Source organism: Pseudonaja textilis, chromosome 18 (assembly GCF_049901715.1).
Source record: "Pseudonaja textilis isolate UNSWEBS1 chromosome 18, rPseTex1.2, whole genome shotgun sequence".
NCBI lineage: Eukaryota > Metazoa > Chordata > Lepidosauria > Squamata > Elapidae > Pseudonaja > Pseudonaja textilis.
This window is the reverse complement of record NC_142007.1, coordinates 2,629,219-2,651,649: the sequence shown is the minus strand read 5'-3', so window position 1 is coordinate 2,651,649 and position 22,431 is coordinate 2,629,219. Positions and strand designations below refer to the sequence as shown.

Below are 22,431 nucleotides of genomic sequence, written 5' to 3'. Positions count from 1 at the left end.
CCTTAAAAAGTTGACAAGCCCGGAGACCCTTGGACTTGAAGGTTCCCCATCTCGTTGGCGCCATATTGGACTGGAGGCTTCGGATTGCAACGTAAGACTCGCAAACCCTGTAGGGTTGAGCGCCCTCAATTTGGTATCTCAAACGCAAGCCTGCTTTGGCTGTCCCAATTTTGGCCATCCACGTGCCTGGGTTCAAAGTCTCCACTTCTGGGCACCGAATGTGGTTGCTCAGCTTGGCTCGGCTTTCTTTTTTTTTTCCATCGATACTTCCTTGCCCGCAAAGACCGAAGGCACCCTCCTCCCTCTTGATATCTCCTTGGCGGCACGCCCATCCTCTTGCTAATTGCTCAATCCAAGCCTTATCGAGGGACCCGATCTAGTCATAGCCATAATCCTTTCTAGTCGGTGTCACAATAAGGATAAAGCCCTTTGGTGGCCTCATTTGCCCTCCTGGGAGGGTTATAGATTGTCGTCTGAGGCCGGCTCTCAACCCAGAAAATAAAACAGAAACAACATCGTTCAATGACTCAGGTTTCGCCGCGCGGCGCATTCTCCCAAGGTTTCGCCTTCTTGTCTGTACTTGAGTCCTTCCTCCACCCCACGCCGTGTGCTCTTGATTCTGGCTTTGCTTCCCTGCCCATTTCATCCCGATCGAAACTGTATAATGTATAATTCATCAAACTGCGTTGCAGGATGAAGCCGCGGAGTAGCAGGAAAGTTGAAATGAGCGGCTCGGGTATGGGTGGGTAAACATGCTTTGCTTGGACTGAAGTTAAACCAGTCATCATTTCTGAACCGCACGGTGTTTACATCTCTTCAGGCTAACATTTTCCCAGGAAGCAAAAATATCTTTCCTTTTTTTTTGTTTTTTTCTGATCCAAGCAATCGGTTGTGGTGGTGGTGGTGGGGAACCATGAAGGAATGAAAATCCCTTGGTCCAAACGGGGCTAAAACGCCACGCGTTCGTCTCATTTGTACGCACTGAATGCCCCTTTCCCCTTTCCTATGGATAAAATGCTCAGAGTGACGCGAACGCAAAACCACACCCAGGTACAGATTGGGAAAAATAAATAAAAAAGATTAAAACGTATGATATTTTAACCAGACAATAATATCCATTCAGATCTGCCTCTCGCAGCTCATTCGAAGAATGATAAATTTCCAATGGTAAACTTTACAATGACGTGCTGTTCCGAAATTTATTTACAAGCTTCCTCCTCAGTTGATTTTTGTCTTGTTTGGTTTTGGATTTGCAGAAGCTCCAGGTAGAAACACGGAGTAGCTGCCTCTTGTAGCCTTTCCCTCCTTGTAAAACAAAAAGCAAGCATTCCTTTTTAATGAACTCAGATTCCTTAGTAAATATACTTTCCAAATGCCACCACGACATCCTGTATTTGTGTGCATGAGTGTGTGTGGGGCGGGGAAGGGAGGAGATAATTGTGAAAACTTCTATAATTCTCCCTTCCAGCTGCCCAGAATCATTTCCTCTCAATTTTAGGACGGAAAAAGTTTGCTCCGGCTATATTGATCCTCTGCGATAACAGGCCAAGAACCCAGAGCGCATAACTCATGCGTGACACACACACATCCTACTCCCAGTATCTGGCTAGTCATAACATTGGGATATTTTGCATGGGTTTGTGTAGTTCCAGAGATTCCCCCATTCAGGATGTCCCGAGAGAGCACATCGCCAAGAGAACTTTTGTGAGCAACCAGGATATTTGGCTTTGGGAAGAAAAATAACGTCTTCCTAGGCCCTTCCCGTAGACAAGTCTCCAGAGCTAAGCAGGGTTGGTTCTTCAATGGAAGGCCACCCAAGGTAGGACCTTGGATGTAGAAGCTGAGGGACGTTTTGGAAGAAGGGAGAGGCCGGTTCCACGGCAGTTGCCAAGAACTGGAAAGTAGACTTCACCCGTTGGGTTTTCCGTCATGGAATGAAGGAATGCATGAAAGGGATGAATCCGTCAAGGGGTGACTGAGAGAACACCTGCGCACACACAAGCACACAAAAGAGGAGAGGGATGAGGCAGGTGTGCGCTTTCTCAGCCAGGTGTCGAACCTGGGCACGGGGGGTTCAAGTTGCAGCCAACTATGAAGAGCAAGCTTGAGGTGGCTTTGGGCAAGGTGCTCTACTTTTGCATGACTCACCCAGCTGCTGTGAGGACACAATGCGAGGAGGCTACGCTCTAATCCCCCTCCATGGTTTCGGAAGGTTGGCAGCCTGATGCCTTGCGTGACGAGGGCTCCTTGGGCAGAGTTGAGAAAGAACCTTGCCCGATACTTGGGGGAGAATTGTGTTGTCATTCCCCAGGGTGGATGAAGCTCCCTGACCTGATTTCCCCACCGCTGGCTGGGGTGGGGTAGGAAATCGGGTTGCGTAAAGCTGCCCTTGTTCCTTCCCAGGAAATAATCTTGGGGTGCAGGAGAACATCGGGGTCCTTTGGGATATAGTTGGATCCAAGTAGTCGGGGGCCTTCTGCAATTGACAGACAAAAATGTTGTCAATGTCCAGTGGTGTGTTTTTTTTGGGGGGGGGGGGCTATGGCATTCAGGGTGATCATAACCACTAGGGCTGGTTTATGGCACATTTTGATTTTCAGATCTTGATGCTTTGTGATCTTCTGTAATTCTTGACTTCTCTTCTACTGTCCCCTGGCTTCGTCACCATCAATAATATTGTTCTGTCTCCCCTATGGTGCCGACTGCCTGTTTACCAAGCACTTGATTGCGGGGGGGACAGAGGCAGCCCCCTCCCCCAGTCTTGAAGAAGGCAGGCAAATGAATGTCAATCATAGCAAAGGGACTCTCACCTAAAAATATTACACTGATTAGAAATATGTATCTATCTCTCAATCTGTCTATCTATCATCTATTTCATCTACCTACGTACTTACCTACCTACCTATCCATCTATCAATCATCTATCTATCTATATCATCTACCTACCTATCATCTATCTATCCATCTAGCAATCATCTATCTCTACCTACTTACCTACCTATCCATCTACCAATCATCTATCTGTCTATCTACTATCTATATCTACCTACCTATCATCTATCTATCCATCTATCAATCATCTTATCTATTTTCTACCTACCTACCTACATCTACCTATTTATCATCTGTCTGTTTATCTATCATCTATATATCTACCCACCTCTCATCTACCTATTTATCATCTATCAATCATCTGTCCATCCTTCATCTACCTACCTACCCAACCGTCCATCCATCCATCCCCGATTCCTCTCTCTTTCTCCCCCCACAGCCCCCACTTACACTCACCCTCTACCCACTTTGTTTAACTGGTTGCAAGTCTATTGATTGTCCCCGTTTCCCCCGCTGCTATTTTCCTGTATTATTTTTGTGGGAGAATGTTTAAATGATCCGTTACCTTAAGGCCTGCTAAAACCGGCTTCTGACTTAATACCCATTAGAGACCTTTTCTTCCCGCCTCTCTCTCTCTCTCTCTCTCTCTCTCCTTCCCTCCCTTTCTTTTCCTCGCTCTGAAAAACCTTTCAAGGCAGGCTTGCTCGCAGGCCCGTTCCTCACTTCCCCCTCTCGCAAAGTAGGTGGAATTACTTAGTGCTTTGGTTTAATTGTTCCGAGTCCTTTCTGCCTTCGATGAGAAAATGCCAAAAAAAGTGATCTACAGCAGCGCCAAATGTGATGGAAAGGTATAATTTGACCACCTACCACTAGTTGCTTAAAAGTAATTTTAAGGACCGGGCTGCCATTCAGGATTAATTACCCATTTCTTAATTGCTTCTACACACCTTCCTGCCTTTCAGAGAGAGAGAGAGAGAGAGAGGGAACGGGACTGGCTTCTGTTCGGATGGCACAAAGTCTGCCGCGTTACACCCCCTTTTCCTTTTGAGGTTTCTCCTAGAAGGAGTCACTTAGGAGAAAATAAGCTGGTGCCAAACCTAGGAAGACCCATTCAATATTTTAATATTTGCCCATTTTCCTTGGCTACAAAGAGCCCCCTTATTTACCTCCGTTTGAGATAAATAAATGGGGGGGAGATGGGAGAAACACCCCACCCACCCCGAGTCTCACTGAAATAAGCTGGACTTTTTCTCAGCCCCCTCCCTTTCCTCTCACTGTGATGCCTCCTTTGGGTTTTAGCATTCATTTCTCTCTGAATCACAACTTTCTGCTTCCCAGGGAATTAACCAGGATTATTTTCCTGGTTGGTCTAATTCTACTTTTGCACCGGGGCTCCTGTTCCCCTAAGTTCTCCTCTCTTACCTTTTGTCTGAACTCGATTTAAAAAAATAAAAATAAATTTAAATTAAAAGAAAAGTGAGCTCCCTAGTTGTTATTTTTATTTTTTCTAGAGAGGTTGTTTTCCTAATGGAAGCCAAGCAAAAGGTTTAACGTTCTCCTATAATTGGAGCTCCGTGGAGGAATGAATAGTCTTCTGGCAAGGCCAGCGTTAGGCAGGGCCCTTTATTCGGAGGACTAAGCAGGCTTGCAGGAGGGAACCCAGAGTTTTCGTCCCCTTGGGGGGGGTCCTTATTCCCCCCCCCCAAACCCTGTATTTAGTGCAGCTTTAGCTTTGGAGCCCACAGTCCTCCTTAGCTATACGGGAAGTCCTCGACTTGCCACCACAATTGAGTTCCCAAAATGTCCATTTGCTAAGTGGGGTACGTCTTAAGTGAGTTTTGACCCCCACCCCACCCCAGCCCCATCGTGCCCCCCTTCCTACCACCGTTGTTAAAGTGAATGGTTGGTGACCCGGTTGTTAAGTGAGTCTGGCTTCTCCCATGGATGTCGCTCGTCAGATGGTCTCAAAAAAGGGTGATTTCCCCCTCTCCTCCGGGACATTGCAACCGTCGTAAACGTGAGTCGGTTGCCAAGTGTCTGAATTTTGATCGCCTGTCGGTGCTGGGAGGATCCCTAATGCTAAGTCGCTTTTTTCATTGCTGTTGTAACTTCGAACGGTCGCTGAACGAACCATTGTAAGTCAAGGACCACCTGTACTAAGGCCTGCTGTTCCTTTCTCAGAAGGTCTGCTTGACAAAAAAAAAGCCTCTTGGGGTGCCTTCGTGCTCTCCGCTCCTTCTCTGGGCGGCAGCTGGATTCTTCCATGTCATGTTTTGTGAGCTTGGCTAACAAGCAAAGATTGTCAGATAGGTAGACAGAGAGACGGAGATTGAGAGAGAAATGAGAAAGATGAGAGGGAGGGAGAGAGAGAGAGGTGGATGGATAGATAGCACTAGCACTTAGACTTATATACCGCTTTACAGTGCTTTTACAGCCCTCTCTAAGCGGTTTTACAGAGTCAGCCTCTTGCCCCCAACAATCTGGGTCCTCATTTTACCCACCTCGGAAGGACGGAAGGCTGAGTCAACCTTGAGCCTGGTAGGATTTGAACTGCCAAACTATAGGCAGCTGGCTGCAGAAGTAGCTTGCAGTACTGCACTCTGACCCCTGCGCCACAGAGGCTCATGATAGATAGATAGATAGATGAGAGAGATGATAGATAGATAGATAGATAGATAGATAGATAGATAGATAGATAGATAGATAGATAGGCAGGCAGGCAGGCAGGCAGGCAGGCAGGCAAAACAAGGAAGCAGATAGATTTGATAAGATTAGATAGATCATAGATTAGATAGATAATAGATGGATGGACAGATAGATGAGAGAGAGATTGCAGATAGAGACTAAGATAGGTAGGTAGATAGAGGGATGGATGGATGGTGGGTGAAGGTAGAAGGACATCTCCTCATGCTGGCTGGAGTCGGTGCCCCAAGCAGGGTGTTCAAATCAATCATCCGGGGAGGGAGAAACTATTAAGTTATATAACTATCAGTTTTCCCCTCCCCGGATGACTGATTTGAACACCCTGCTTGGGGCACCAGACTCCCGCCCACTCCTAAGGCCCACTTCCTACTTGCTCCAGCCAGCATGGGGAGGTGTCTTCCTACCTTCACCCACCTTCCTCCCTTGCCAATGACCTCGTTCTCCCTCCCTCCCTCCCTCCCTCCCTCCCTCCGGTTGCTCTTGAGACAGACCGGGGGCTGCTGCCAGGACCTCTTTCCTCTCCCCCCCCCCCGCTCCCCTTCCTCGCGCTTTCCTGGGGACCTTTTGAAGGCCCGCTGCCCAAGTAGCCATTGTTGGGAGAAGAATGGCTCTGATGGGAAAGCGAGGGAGGCAATTCTTTGCGAAGAAATCCAGCGCCCCACGGCTAAAGGGGGTGGGGGGGGGGAAAGAGAGAGAGAGAGACCCGGTTGGCCACCCAGAAAGCGGCCGGCCATCCCCGGATTGACAGATGGCGTGTCAGTTTTCTGGGTTGCGGTGACACGGCGCGGCTTAGCCAAGTTTGGGACAAAAGCCCGTTTGCCGAATGGTCGCTGAACTTGGATTCTTCAAAACAGGTGATTTATTCTAACGCTAAAGGGTTTTTTTTTCCCCCAATGACACGGGCCTACAGGAGGGGAGATCTCTGAGAAACCAGTTAAAACCAATTTGACCAGCACTGGAGGAAACTCCCGTTGCCCACACAGGGGTTTTGAAGTTTGAAGTAGGAGCTGAGTTTGGTGACATTCGGCTTGCTTCATGAATTCTCATTAAGGGGTTTGGGAGGGTCAGATTGATCTCGGGCATCCGCCGCACAGCGACGCGACACTCAAACGGATGACGCTGACCACGCCTGGGGACTGTGACACTGCCGTGGGCCATGAATCTGGCTTCGAACTCTTCAGCTCAGCCTTGCAGGCCGACTCAGGGATCTCAGATGGGGCAGAGAGGGATTTAATGCAGAAAGTGAACTGTGGCACCAACTGGTTCAAAATGCACATTGAAAAATTCTCCCTAATGGAATGAATAGAATTTTATCCCAAGTTTGCCCCTTTCTTCCTTCAACTGATCGGCCTTTTTTTTTTTCTGCTTAATATTCCAAATATCTTCATATAAGGAAGGAGCCACATACGATTTTCGGAGAGAAGTTTCTTTCTTTCTTTCTTTCTTTCTTTCTTTCTTTCTTTCTTTCTTTCTTTCTTTCTTTCTTTCTTTCTTTCTTTCCTTCCTTCCTTCCTTCCTTCCTTCCTTCCTTCCTTGCTTATGTGATGCTTCTGGACTCTTTGCCTGGCGGGTCTCCGTAGGCCAAGTGGGGAAAAAGGAAGTCTTGGCTCCCTTTTGCTACGGCGAAGGAAAACCAAAGCTTGGGGCTCGTGGGATGGGGAGGCTGGTGGTACCCTCTGCCCCAGAGCAACTGAGTAAGGATGCCCGAGGGGTTTCTGTCTGACGGGCAAGTTCTCATCTGCTTATTTAGTTGATTTTAATCCCGCCCGCATTACTTTATAAGTAACTCAAGGCAAGCGAATGGATCTAATACTCCTTCCTTCTCCCATTTTGCCCGCCACAACCATCCTGTGAGGTTGGCTTGGGCTGAGAAAGCACAATTGGACGGAAGCCACCCAGCTGGCTTTTGTGTGCCCAAGGCAGGAGTAGAACTCACAAGCCTTTCAAAGTTTCTAAACCGGTCTCTTGAGACCTGCCCTCTTCGCCATACTGGTTCTCTGCTTGCAACTCCTCTAATTCCCGGCGGCAACTGCTCAGTTGCCGGGTCTTGGGGCCCAACCTGTCCTGGGGCAAAAGGAGATTGACAAAGAGGTTAAGTTAGGCAAGGTGATTTTAGGCAACCACCAAGATTGGAGGTTCACCGAGATTGCAGGATCCGTTGCAGGCTTTCGGAGCGGCCCAGGAGCGGGAAAACGTCCGCTGGGAATAACACAGCCACCCCTCGATATTCCTGCAGCATAATGAATATTTCTGTGCAGCTCCTGGCAGGTTTTTGAAGGGCAAGGCTCTGGAAGCGGTTTGCCGTTCTCTCCCTCCCAGAGAACTTCCAGCCTTGGGACTTTGGGGGGGGGATGGGGGAGGCCTTTTTATCCGAAGACTAGCCAGGCCTGAACCTCAGCCAGCATCGGAGGGGCGGAAATCCTGAACAGCTCCTGGGCCTAAGCGGCCTGGATTCAAAGGTGCCCCTCCTCGTGCCTTTTAGGCCAGCGCGCTGAAGAATGAGTCACTGCCTGCCCAGGTGTGCCCTCTAAAGCTGCACATCCTGACCTCTGGAGGGAACCCAAGAAGGTCCCTGCCAGCACGCTTGCAACTCGGGGATGCGTATTTGCCAAGAGCGCTGGACGATCGCAGCTCAAAGAGGGCTGGGTTATTTTAGCTATAAGGTGGGATAGACGACCCACAGTTTCAAAGGGAGACATTTAGGGGCCATAAAAGTTGAGTTTCTATGGTCACTGCCATTAGGTTCGTTTTTGGGGGAGAGAATATATATATATATATATATATTTATTCCTGGCGTTTTCTGGCCTTACTGGACGCCGTTGTAGGGATAGTGCCACGAAACCACAGCAACCGAGAAAGCGTTGGGGACCATGCTCCAACCCCATCCGTCCTCTGGGAATGGCTGGACAAAGGGCAGTTGAAAGAAAAAGGCTGCCTCTTCCCCCCCAAAAAAAAGCCGGTCCTGGGGTTGAGGTCAGTTATTTTGCCCTTGTGACTGGAAAACAGAGGCCCCTCGGCCAGCCCAGCTTGTCAAGGGAAGAGTCTTGCGGACAAAGCGGCCAGAGAGAGAGAAAGAGAGAGATCAGGTTGGGGGCTGACATTTGCTTTCTTTACATTTTGGATGAGAGGCTCCACGATCCTCCCCTCCCCCCGACTTCTTTTCGCCCAGCGCAGATGACGGGTAGAGAGGGAGGCGGTTAACCGGGGCTTCTGGGCTATTGTGTCCCGTCCCGCGGACTAAACAGGCGTGACTCCCACCGTCATCGGCTGGCCAGCGAAGGCGATGGGACACCTGCCTCCCCAAACAGCTGAGCCACCCCACACCCCCACAAAGCATCTCAGGCCACCTCTGCCCCCACCCCAACAGACAGGGGAATGGACAGCAAAGCCTTCCCATTGTTGAATCAGCCTCCTCCTCCTCCTCCTCCTCCTCCTCCTCCTCCCCTGATTGATGGGTCCTGCCTTATTGGATAAGGTCCCCCATCTGCTTGGAAAGTGATTGTGTCGTGGGGAGGGGAGGCTTAAATCTTCCCTCGGTGGGGCAGGGTGAATAATAATAATAATAATAATAATAATAATAATAATAATAATAATAATACCACCTGTGAAAAAGACTCTGAATGGAAGATTCTTCGCATTGCATTTTGTTCCTTCAGCTTCGACTCTTATTCCTGAGCAGAATTCGCACGCGTGCTTAACCCACTTGGGGAAAGACTTAGTGGCCTCTCTCAGCTCTCCTGCTTGGCTTAGTTGGCTTCACTTTCGTTGGCGTTATCTGTGGCTTTATGCCTGGTGCCAGACCCGAGTTGCATGCTGGCTTGGAAGCAGCCTCAAACCGTGCGTTCGTCCCCTAACCAGGTTGTCCTAAACTTCTGAGAGAGGTGATGGAAGAGGGTTGGTGGAACTTTACCCAAGAGTCAAGATTGTACATCACTACTTCCTAAAACCCCAGGGAGGTTTTAACTCCCCTTAGCTGGAAAAGGACCCATACAGACTGGGGGAAACCAGGCTCAACAGCAGGAACTGGGAGGGGGATCCTGGAGTCTTAGTGGACATCCAGCTAAATAGGAGCCAGCCGTGTGCAGCAGCCGCCCAAAAAGCCAATGCAATCCTAAATTGCATTAACAGAAGGATACAATCCAGATCAAGGAAGGTACTAATACCACTCTATAAAGCCTTAGTAAGGCCACGCCTAGAGTCCTGCATTTCAAGGGTCCGGTCAGCAAATACTTTGCTTTGAAGCTTCCAACTTAAAAATAATAAAAAATGGCTTCTGAGTGAAGAACGGGTGATTTTTGGGGGGGAATCTACAGCAAGGAACCCCTCCCAGCCTTCAAGAAGCCCCTCCTAACCAGGCTTTCCCTCTTCTGCGGTGGGCTCGTTTTTTTTTCTTCCTTCCCGGCTCTATTTCTGTCCTTCGATCGTCTTGCTTCGAGAACCGAATGTTCAGCCTGAGCTTTTCCCGGATTTGCTGCAGGGGAAACTTATCCGTCGTGGCAAGGAGGAGAAGACAGGAGAGGCAGCTCAGAAATGAAAAGAGTCAGAGTCAATCAACTACGAGGAACCTGGGCCGTTTCTCAATGATTTCCCCCGCAAATACCTGCTCCTTTTGGGGGGGATGTGTAGCTTGGCTTTCCCTGAATGCTCCCCCACCCAAGCCCCCCAAACCCCCCCTCCTCTTCGCTGCTTCTCCTTCATCTCCACCCCCCTCCCAATTCCCGCCGTATCGGTTGGCGTTATCAGACAGATGTGATTTACGAGACCGGTAATGTCTTTCTCCGTTGCAACAGATGCAGTTATTGTTTGGGAGCGGGGTGGTGGTGGTGTCTTTCTCCCCCACCCACCCACCCAAAACACCGACTGCGCTCCAAGGCCTGTGTGAACCACGCAGCAAAGCTGAGCTTTGTTGGCGTACGAAATAAGTCTTTGTCCTGTTCTAAACTGTCTGCTCTGACCGGCTCTCGGCTTATTATTATTTTGTGTGTGTGTGTGTGTGTGTGTGTGTGTGTGCGCGTCGCCCTCTCGACCTCTTGCCCCTTTGATGGACATCCCAGCGAGACCCCGTCTGCTCCAAGGTGACACGGCTACTGTCGGTTTAGTGGATCTGGTGTCAGGGAGGGGCAGCCAAGCAAGGCAAATGAAAGTGTCTGAGCTACTCAGAAGGAGGGAAGGGGAGAGAAATGTCACCGAGTTTCTGTTTTTTTCTTCTCTCCGCAAGGTCCTTTTTTTTTCTTCTTCCTTCCAAATGTCCCTTTTCTTAGCTTGGAAGGATGCAGGATGCAGGAAGCGTTCAGGCAGGGCAAACGTTCAGGCCCCGATGTAGAAGTCAGCCAGGTAACGTAGAGGTCCAGAGGGCCAGAGACGGATGCCCAGGGAGGACGGTGCCCAGAACGACATGAAAAAGCGCCGAGAAGCTTCCAAGCAAACGGCTCCCCTTCCTCCAGCCCCTCATTGATCAACGCACCCGTGGGAGAAATGGGCAGCCTTAGGGCGAGATGGCAATCTGGTCTTTTGTGCAATCCAGGTTTAGATTATCTCTGTTTAGGGGAAGGGGAAGGGAGGGGGGGAAAAGGGTGTGTGTGCGTGATTTGAAACCGATTAGAAAGGGAGGGTCCTTAAAAAACAGTCCGATGGCAAAAAAATGCCGTTTGTCATCTCCTGTCACCCGAACCGCAGAGGGAAGGATGTGGGGGGGGGGGAGCCCTGCTGGCTTCTAGAAGGACCAAAAAACTCAACGTCTGCGAATGCCTTTAAAATCTGCTTCCCAATCCCCAAATTTAAAGCCTAAAGGGAACCCTATAAAGCTGACAGCCCCCACGGGACCCCGTGGAGTGTCGTTTCCCTCGTAGGACTCCTTTTAGTTCAGGAAGTTTGGGGAAACGGGCCGTGTCTTCGGAGGGAGACACCCTCCCCCCCCCAAAAAAGAGTCCTTTCCATCGAAAAAGGCTTCAATTTTAAAACAAACACCAATGTGAATTTTGCAGGCATTACCAAAAAAAAAAAAAAAAGGTTAGATACCACCCAAACCCCCTGAGGTCATATCATTTGAAGCAATTTATTTTCCCCCCGTCACCATATATTTTTTTAAAAAAACTTTGCATGAGACAGATAGGAAGGGGGGGGAGAGAGAGAGAGATGGATAAGGATGGGGATGGATAGATATGGATGGATGGATAGACAGATGGTTAAGGATGGATAGATAGATAGATAAGGATGGATGGATAGATAGATGGATATGGATGGATGGATAAAGATGGATGGATGGATAGATAGATGTTAAGGATGGATAGATAGATAAAGATGGATATATAGATAAATAGATAAAGATGGATATATAGATGGATAAGGATGGATGGATGGATGGATAGATAGTGGCTGGAGGCAAAGGAACAAGTAGCTGGAATAATGTAATAATAGCCACAGCCGCATTACGTTCATGGTTGTGGACATCAAACGGTTGCTTTTCGTTCTCCGTGACCTCCAGATCTTGGATTACCTGGTGGTGATTCATCCAAGACATTTACCATTTGGGCTGCTAACGGACAGAGCGCCAGCCACGCTGCCCATCAAGAAACAGGCCTACAAACGGAGCCCAAACAGCCAACGCAACCACGGTGGCCCCGGGGTCGGTTGGGACCCTTCCTCAGCCGCTGTGAGAGACCGCTCAAACCGGCTCTGAACCGAGCAAGGCAAGGGGCTCCTTTTTTTCCGGACACCAGCCTGGGACCACACCACTTCTGTCCACACGAACCCCTTCCTCCTGGGACACCCCCCCCTCCCATCTGCCATCAAGATGACCGAAGGAGGGGCAGCCATACAAAACCACACTCGGGGCTCAGTCCAAGCTTCCCCCCGGTTTGAGGAGAGGGGCTTTTCTCCCCTGGCCCCTGCCCTCCCTCCAGAGCCCCCGCCAGGCTGAGCGTGGCTTGTCCCCGGGTGTTGTAGTCCCCTGGGTGGGACATGGAAACCCTTGCCCCTGGGTGCGACAGCTGGGGGAGGAACGGGGCTGGGGACTCCGAAAACCCCCTGCCCCTCTCAGCCCAGCGGCCTTTTCTTTCTCTCCGGGACTTGGTTGGATCCTATTAATAGCGCAGGAACAGCCTCTCCGTGACTCTTTAGTCACGCCGCATGGAAGCTTGCCCTATTCTCTACCCCCCCCACCCCTCAATAATCCTTCACGTTGCAGCGGGGCTTGGAGGATGGGGCGCAGAGTCTTCCTGACATGCCTGTCTCCTCTCTTTCTCTTCCCACCCCACACCTTCAAAAAAAAGAAAGATGACGATTATTTAAAGCCCCTCGAAAGGAGAAGGCGTGCATTCCAGAGGGTTGAAACAGCCAGCTGTAATATTTTCAGCTTTCTCTATTTATCATTATTAGATAGATAGATAGAGAGAGAGAGAGAGAGAGAGAGAGAGAGAGAGACAGAGCAGGCAGACAGGCAGAGACAGGCAGACAGACAGACAGACAGACAGACGTAGATAGATGATAGATAGATAGATAGATAGATAGAGAGAGAGAGAGAGAGACAGACAGACAGAGCAGGCAGACAGGCAGAGACAGGCAGACGTAGATAGATGATATAGATAGATAGATAGATAGATAGATAGATAGATAGATAGATAGATAGATAGATAGATAGATAGAGAAAGAGAGAGAGACAGACAGACAGAGCAGGCAGACAGGCAGAGACAGGCAGACAGACAGACAGACAGACGTAGATAGATGATAGATAGATAGATAGATAGAGAGAGAGAGAGAGACAGACAGACAGACAGAGCAGGCAGACAGGCAGAGACAGGCAGACAGACAGACGTAGATAGATGATAGATAGATAGATAGATAGATAGATAGATAGGCAGAGAGGCAGGCAGGCAATAGATATACAATAGATGATTGATTGATAGATAAATATAGATAGATAAATGATAGATGGCAGATAGGATAGACAATAAATAGATAAGATAGATAGGCAGGCTGTCTGGTGAGAAATGGGAGAATGGAGCTCAGTTTAGGGTGCTTCTTTTTTTAAAAAAAAAAACTATGGCTGAAGAAAGGAAGGATAGGATGGGGGTGGTGGATGGGATGGCTTCCCCCTCTTCCTCTGAGACAGATTGCCGCCATTTGGCTCGGGCAAATGGGCAGCTTTTCAGGGACACTGAAAATAGGACGAATTTGTGCTTCAGGAGTCTGGAATTGGGGACGGGCTCCATTTCTGATCAGGGGTTTTTTGGCCTAGTTCTGTATGCAAAATTGCAGCGCCCCCCAAAGCAGCATAGCACCAAAAATGGAGTGGACCTTAGAAAGGACTCCTTCTTCTTTCTGACCCCGGAGACCATGAAGAAAATAACAACAACAACAAAAATACTTTTTAAAGATTTTGACAGTGCTTTGCTCTCCAAGCTTGTTTTACTTTTAGTTTCTGGACCCTTCCATACCGAACGAATGATGACGTTACCTCATTTGGTAACGAAACGTCCGGAAACTAAATCGAAACAAGCTCAGAGGGCAACCCCTCCCCCTGCCAGAAACCATTAAGGAAAACACAGTTGTGATAACCAGCAGGCGCCACGGGGCATCTTATTATTATTCTCTTTTTAATGGTGCTTATCAAGAGTTGTGGGCAGCATTGAAGAGGCCGGGAGGGGAGGACGCGTGCGTTTCCAGGGTCGATTCCCAGATTGCGTTTGCCCCGCGTGGTGCCATTTCGTTATCTCCCACGAGGACGTTCCTGAGATCAGCAGCCGTGAATGAGACACACATCCTGGAGTCCGACAACACCAGATAAAAGCCAATTCCTGTGGCTTTGGGAGAAAGGCATCGGTGGGTGTGTCGTTTTCACCAGCAGGACTTGCACGGTGATTCAGCTTCTGCCGGGGTGGCCACCCAGGAGCTCCTTTCAGCTGTCCCCAAGGCCTCTCAACGCACAGAGATTCTGCGGTGTTACCCCCCCCATGATTAGGGATCCTGGATTTAGTTCAGTTCCTCCAAACTTGGAGACCGTCCATCCACCTTGTGGACGGAAGGGGCTGCTTGGCCTATCCCAGGTTTGGCGCCGGCCATCATCCAGGGCGAAGGAAAGCGCTGCCCTGCTGGAATTCAGCTGTTCTCATCCAGGTGGATGCCTCCGCTTCCCACCTGTTTAACTCCATGGAATTAAAACCGCTCCCAGCGTCTTTTAGCCATCTGGAGCGTATTAAGGCCGAGTTGGAAGAGAGAGAGAGAGAGAGACAGATCTCAAAATTAGGTTGGTGGCTAGCTTTGAAGTTTTGAGCACCTCTTTTTCCCCAACTTAATTCCCTTTCTGAAATTCAGCTCTTCCTTCTGTTTCGCCGACACGGATCGGATCGCTGGTAGTTTATAACAAGAGCGGCCTTATTTCTCACCCCGCTTTTAAATTCACCTCCTTCCTTTTCCTTCCAGTTTGGATGACCCTGGTCAGGTTTAAAAGCTGATTTGTTCCTTTTGGGTCTTGAAAGCAACTCTGGGCCTTTTCGGATCCCCGATAGGGAGCAGCGTCTGCGGTCAACTGTATCAGAACAAAATCTTGTGCGACCGGCTGTTGTATTGCCAGTTTGCGAGTCCACGTTAAAAGAGAGCAGGTGTCTCATGCTCAAAGATTGGATTGCTACTATTGGCCCTCTTGGGGTGGGGGGGGGAAAACACCCCCCCAAAACAGTCCAACAAACCAGACCCAGGAAAGTGAGATGGGCAGCCTGGACCCTCCTCCAATAAACTTTAAAAGAGTTATAGCACAAAGGGCGATTTTCTTAAGCCCTTTGGGATGGGAAAAGAAGGAAACACGTGAACTGGCCGTAGAGGCCTCTGATCTCTTGGGTATTTCCCGAAGCCCCTTCCAGATTGTCTTCAGGGGCCCGCCCCGTTTCCAAACAGTCCCCCTTCCTCACGTGCTCCGCAACCTCCCCGATTCAAAGGAGTTCCCACGCTACGGTTGCCAAAGATAATTGCCAGAGGAAAGGGGAACCTTTTCCTGGCTGGGGCCTTCTCCTTCCAAGTGGCTGCCTGCCCATCCACGTGGAAGGGGGGCGGGTGGGGGGGATGTTGGAAAGATGGGGAGAGGAGGAAGGGGAGATGGTTTTCCCTTCTTCCCGCGCGCAGCTTAATAGTTTCCCCCTGGACGAAAGTTGGGGAGAGAGGACGCCGGGTTTGGCAAGAGGGTGAAGGCATTCGGGGGCGCCCGTTGGCCTTCCGTGGTCCGGGGTTGTGTTGCAGTGGACGCCGGACTAGGAAAAGCTACTCTGGGTAAAACCCCTGGACCAGGGCTGATGGGCTTCTCCCACTGTCAATCAATGGGATGGGGGGGGGAGAAAGATGATAGAAGCCAATAACAGAGGACCGGGAGGGAGGGAGGCGGGTGCACCGAGCCCATATTCCTGCAGTCTCTTAGTTTCGACACTGGCAATGACCCACCGCACCAACAACTGCTGCCCGGCCACTCGGTGTGGTTAGAAGTATTGTCATCTGGCCCATCGCCGTGCCTTGTCGTGGCTCTCTTGAGTTTCTTATATTTCTTATATATTATTCTGCACCCGCCCCTTTCCACCAGCCGACGAAAGCCGTTTCATGTCTTAGATTTTTGGTTTCCAAGTGATGGGAGGGTTCCGCTCCGAGGAGGGGGGGCAAAAAAAATCTCTCTTTTAAAATAGACAGAAAGGGCTTTTTTCACAGAAGCCGAGACAAGGAAATGGCTTGTTTTCAATGTTGAGACTTTTTAGTAGCGGGGCAACCTGAAATTATCCCCTTGAAAGCACCTTTGGGGGCAAGGAAGGCAATTGTTTTCAAAAGAACAAGATTTGTGAAGTTAAACAGCGTGGGAAATCATTTAAAAAATAAAATAAAATGTCGTGCCTAAATATTCCTCTGTTGGGAGATTACGGTCCACCCTCGATCGAAAACCCAGCCAAAATGTTGCAAGGAGGTAGGGAACAAACAACAACAATAACAACAACAAAAAAATCCCAGAAGTTTTCCTCCAGGTTTGGAATTTGAAGCCGCAGCTGTGATTTTATTTTTTTCCCCCCCAGCAAAGCGGATGAATTTTGCTTCGCCGTGCAGACTTTGCAGAAGAAAACATTTTTATTATTATTATTTTTTGCAGAGGAAATGAGATTAGAACGTCTGAGAGGAAGGGGACAGTTTCAAAGCCGCTCGGTAAATATAGCAACCGAAGCTTGCACAATGCAAAGCCACTGTTCCTAAACGGCGGTTCGTCGTGTCCTTTCCGTCGCAACTTGTCAATAAAGCTAAGATACCGCCGTCATTTCTGAAGAACTTAAAAAAAAAACCCCCCACACACACACCCATACACAAAAGCCACCGCTGTAATATTTCAAGGCCCCCCTGTTCCTGAGATGGATATTGGAAGGCAGCTCCAAGGCCGCCTGGAGACACCGTTGGGTCCTTGGTCCAACCGAGGCTAGCCTTGGCCCAGGCTGACCATGGTGCGTAGGAGAAGTTGTGTTCCCAGTTGCGTGCCGATAAATACCTTTGGCCCAGCCTCATAGTCCTTCAAATGAGCAAGGCCTACTCTGGCTTACCCGTCGAGGTCATGAAACAGGCTGCGTCGGTTGTGTGGGCGGCACAACTGTCAGAGGACTGTGGGGTGGGATATGGACTCTGTGTGCATGTGAGAGAGAGAGAGCGAGTCAGTCGGTCGGTCTTTTGGCAAATGGCACCACCGACGTTTGGAAATGTCAACCTTCAGATGGTCAAAAAAAAAATCGCTTTTCTGGCTGTTTTCCATGGCTCAGATTGGAGGAAGGGAGTCTGTCTTTTGGGAGATTTCCATGGTTGTAACTTCTTCTTTCCAAACACCTTGGATCCGCGCAGGGTGCTTTCACAATTGCCCGGTTTAAGCAATACCTATAATTAGATTTACAGCGGTTGGACTAGAAGACCTCCAAGGTCCCTTCCAACTCTTGTTATCCTGTCGCGCTCCGTGAGAGAGACATCACCGCAACTGGGTGTGTTTCCTACTCCCATTATCCCAGACCAGTGAACGGTGGAAGCCATACGGGGCGCATAAAATGGTGGGGCTTGAAGTGTGTCTGGTTCGGGAAAATAAGAGTTGAAAGCTTTTTCAGAACCGGAGGAGCATTTATGGATAAAATAAGGGAGTGCAGTCCACACCTACCCACAGTTCTTTTCCCAACCAAACTGCGTCTGGCGTCTTCGCCATGTCGGTGGGTTGTTCCTGGGGAAAACGTGGCTCAGATCCACAAGTTGCGGACTTCACAGCTTCGGTCAACCCCCCCCCCCCAAAAAAAAACCCAACAAGCGTCTGGCCAAAACTTTTGGGTGGGAACGCACTGTGGGTTCTGCAGTGTGCTTGTGTGCGTGTTTTGCTTCGCTCCAACCTCTCAGTTGCTACGGAAAAGTTGAGCCAATAAAGTCTCGTGTGTTGGTGGCCGCTGCACCTGCTTGGTTTGTCAGATGCTTTCAAAGGCACAAGTGTGGGCAGCCTCTCTCTCTCTCTCTCTCTCTCTCGTCCTCTTTGCCAAATTTTGCACTGGGAAGTCCACATTCTCAGCCAGACACCAACGGCAGAAAGGGTGATTTGTTTGGTGGTCCCTGAGGTCCAAAAGGTTGCTGACCCCTGGTTTGTAGCCAATGCCCATATTTACCTGCATGGGGGAAACCTACCTGGCCCCTGGGAAGTGAGAGGGTCATTTTTTTTTTTTTAAGGAACGCGAAGAGACGACCGCAGAGGGAAAAGGGGAGAGAGATTTCCTGCAGAAAACCAGAGAACAGACTACGCAGCCCAGGGAGAGAATTTGCAAAGGGGAGGATGGAGTTAGCAAAGGGAATGCCCGGCGTGTAGGAATACCAGGGATTGTAGTCCTTCCAAGGAGAGAGAGAGAGAGAGAAAAGAGAGAGAGAGAGAGAGAGAGGGGGGCTTTTGCAGCTTTCAGATGGTGGGGGGTGAGATGGTTGGCGAGAGGCCATCTGGCAGCCGCGTCCCCCCAAGCGTGGAAAGGTCTTGCAGGCCTTGACATTTTTGCTGATGTATTTCGAGCTCCTGCCAACTGTGCTATCACCTTGCCTGCCAATCTTACGATTAGGCCTTGGCCTCAGGATTACGGGGTGGCCCTCCAAAGCGGGGGGGAGTGGAGAAGAAGCCTCTCTCGGCCTCCCACCACACTCGGCTTTGCCACGGCCACGCAGGACATGTCCGGCGTGAACCTGCGTCAGCCCGGGGCCCCCGTTAAAGAGCCGCCTGCAGGGAGTGGCCTTCAGCGGAACAGGGGCCACGTTCCGTGTAGCATCTGTTTGGCACCCGGAAGAACTGGGAACAAGGCGCGTAATAAAGTGTGTTTTCGGGGTTTGGAGCAATTTCCTTTGGAGCCCCAGACCTCTCCTGGGTCGTCCTTTGGGCTTCCAAGATGGCAGCCGGAGGGCATCTATGGAACCCACCAACTTTGGGTGGACCAAGCATGAAACATCTGGGGGAGACGGCGATGTTGGTCTGGGAGGCACATGATGAGGACGTCGGTGTGCTGGATTAGCAGCCTTGCGTTGTTGTTTTTTTGGAAACACCCCTTGCCTGCTTGCTTCATGCACGTGGCCATCTATCCGGTCCTTCTGATGGGGTGGAGGGAGGGGGAGGGGAAGATATGGCTTCTTCAAAGGGGCCTCCGACATCCTTTCTGGATGGCTGGAGTTGATTGGTCGCCTGACTTTTCCACAAATTCAACTTTGTGATGGGATGTCACAACGTCAAAAGGAACAACCGTGAGAAGGTTCTTTATTACCCACAAAGCCTGGTTGCTCGGTGTTCAAGGCTGAAGGCTGACAGAGGGGGACATCAATTGACGTGGTTTTTTTTTAAAGTCATCTTCCCCTTGACTGCTATATTCACCTTTTTAAAAACCTATTTTTTCGCCTTCTGGATGAGATGTGCAGCAGGGAAGATAGATAAATAGATAGGGATATATATATATATATGTGTGTGTGTGTGTGTTAGACAGACAGATAGATAGAGATATACATATCTGTATCTATATCTATCTATCTATCTATCTATCTATCTATCTATCTATCTATCTATCTAGAGATGGGTAGATAGGTATAGATAGAGAGATAGATAGATAGAGAGAGAGAGAGAAAGATAGGTAGAAAGAAAGATAAATAGATAAAGATAGATAGATAGATAAAATATATATAGAGAGAGATAGATAGAGAAAGATAGGGAGAGAGAGAGAGAGAGAGAAAGATAGGTAGAAAGAAAGATAAATAGATAAAGATAGATAGATAGATAAAATATATAGAGAGATAGATAGATAGAGAAAGATAGGGAGAGAGAGAGAGAGAGAGAGAGAACCCATCTGTCCCGGAAGGAGCCGCTGTCCTCTTTCGCCAAGGCTTTGAGATTTGCCCTCAACCCCCCCCCCCAAAAAAAACCCCTTCCCCATCCCTCCCTTCTGCAATTAAACAAAAAAAAAAAAATCTTCCTGCAGAGCAGAAATGGAGGGGAAAAGAGGGGGAGCATCAGACCCCGCTCCCCAAAAGGAAATGGAGAGGAAAGAACAGGCCCCTGTTCTGAGCTCCGCCACCTGCTCCTCCTGGGCCCCCCCTCCCTTTAGCCATCCCCACAGACCGGGCTGGGATCGGCAACATTTGCCAAATATCATTCGGATGCTGTCACCGTTTCCTTTTTCCTCTGCTGCAGGAGTCCCCACCCCTCCCGCTAAACCAGCCCCCCCCCCCCGTGTGCAAAACCCGGGGGCAAACACAAGCCAGGTTTGTGGGTTTAAATCCAAGCCCTGCTTAAAAAAGGAGGCCAGCCCCCTCTGGGCACACGGGGTGCGGGTGGGGGGGCAAGTTTGGGAGAAGGGAGGGGGGAGGAAGAGAGACCAGGGACTACTTCCTCGGCCCAGTAGATGCTGAGAACCCAGTTGCTTCTCTGGCCCACTGGATCCCATTCAGGATCCAGGAAGAAAAGTGGGAGGGGGATGCAAATGAGAGGGTTTTTGGCTGGGGGGGGGAGGAGGGAATCCCTGGAGGCTCCTGCGTTGTTGGAACAGGCGGGATTCGATTCCTGCCCCGGAAGCCCCCCAAGTCAAGTGTGTATGTGTGTGTGTGTGGGGGGAGAAAGACCCTTGGAATGCGGCTCCCCTGGAACAACCCAGTGGCGTTGATGGGTGGGGGGGTTTCTTCTGCCCCCCCTCCTCCTCCCCAGTGATATATAGGCTGACTGGTGGAAGAGGCAAATGCAGGATCTCGGGCAAGCAGCCAGCAGAATCCGCTGCAGCTGTGACATTGTGAAGTCATCGTCCTTAACAACCGCTGCAAACAGAATAATAACAAAGTCTGGGCTGTTGGCACCGCCAAGGGCTAAAGGAGGAACGCTGCTGCCGCCGCCGTTCCGATTTGCAGAACCAGCCAGCCGCCGGTCTTCGAGGCTCTCCTTTCCTCTTTCCCTTAGCCAGGCGCAGCCGTTTGCAAATTCCTTGGCTGGGTCCTTTTTTCTTTCCTTTCCCCTCCCTCCCCTGAAATCTTCTCCTTGAAGAAAAATCGCTCCCTTCGATATCCCACTGATGGCGGTTTTTATTCACAGGCCTTTGAGAAGTATTTTAGTGGATTCGTTTTGCTTGGGGAAAGTCGGGTTTTTCACGGCACTGGGTGCCTCTCCCAGTTGGACACGGCTGCATTGTCAATTTAACAGATTTCCCCAAACTTGAAAGGACCCCAACCCTCCCCCCCACCACTCACAACTTCCACCCCTCAAGCTGGTACAAGTTTCTGCTGAAATATAATTAAATAGATCGTATCTCCTCTTGGACTGGACACGGTGCTGGGAGATTTGACAGCGGCTTCATTTTGGCCGTGAGCTGAGCTGGTTGGCCGCTGTTTTTTTTTTCCCCCTGCAGTATATGGAGTTAAGATTTACGAACCGTTTAAAACACCTCCTTTCCAAGGTGAGGCTTGGCAGCCTGGATGGGCTCGAACTGGCTGGGTGTGTTTGAAGCCTCCCTTGGGCTCAAAAGTGGACTTTTTGTAGGATGGGGACAGAAGAAGAAAAACCTCTGTATTCAGGCTTTAAACCCCTGCAAGTTCAGGCTTTAAAGTCTTGAGCGAGCTCTCCATGCTGACTTTTTAGTTACATCTCTTTGCGAATGTAACGGCGTCGTTTGACGCTCTGCAGGGACTAAGGGAGGCCTGCCATTTTAGGATGCATCCCATTTTGAGTTTTAAACCCCAGACCCAATTTTCTCTTGTTCCTCGTTCCCCGTTTTCTGGCGAAGGGGATGAAGCGGTGGAAGAGGCTGCAAATTGAATCCTGTGGCCGTAATATCGGCCGGCCTTTGACGGACCCGCATCCTTTTTTTAAATGCAGGGTGTTTGTTTTTGTTTTTTAAAAAAATGTCCTTTTTCCCTTTCAGGTCCCGTCCGATCCTCCTCTCCCCAAGAAACCCAAAACAGACGATGCCCTGCAGTCTCCCTTACTTGGGGATAAAGAGAAGCAGTCCAGCTGGTTACGATCCTTGTCAAATTCATCCATTAAGGTGAGTTTGGGGAAAGCTGTCAGGTTTTAAAGGCTGGAGGGTGTAACACCCAAAAACAACAACCCCCAATTTTTCTTTGTCTGACCGGGTTGAGTGGACGGGAGTCCAGGATGACCCTCAGTCTGGCTAATTTTGCGTTGGCTTCATGCATGGGAGTATGGTGTTGGTCCAGCCGTCTCTGCACACCCTGGCTTCTTTGCAGGACGCAATACTCACAATTACACACTTAACTCAGAGATTCAGAAGCCCAGATCTACAAAACTCGATCCTTTTCCAGTCTTCCTCCAGCCGGGCCATTCGCTATATCTTTATTTTATCCATTTGTCTCTTACTGTTTTTTTTCCTCTTCTCTCTTTTTATTTTTTAAAAAAAT

At 49.6% G+C, this 22,431-nt stretch overlaps 1 protein-coding gene across 1 annotated transcript in view; it reads left to right on the top strand.

Moving 5' to 3' along the window:
- The window catches only part of SKI (SKI proto-oncogene), a 109,524-nt gene that overhangs the window by 81,802 nt on the left and 5,291 nt on the right, over positions 1–22,431 (top strand). Inside the window, 1 exon segment of the mRNA XM_026715747.2 lies at positions 21,936–22,058. Coding sequence (XP_026571532.2) covers positions 21,936–22,058 — 123 coding nt within the window.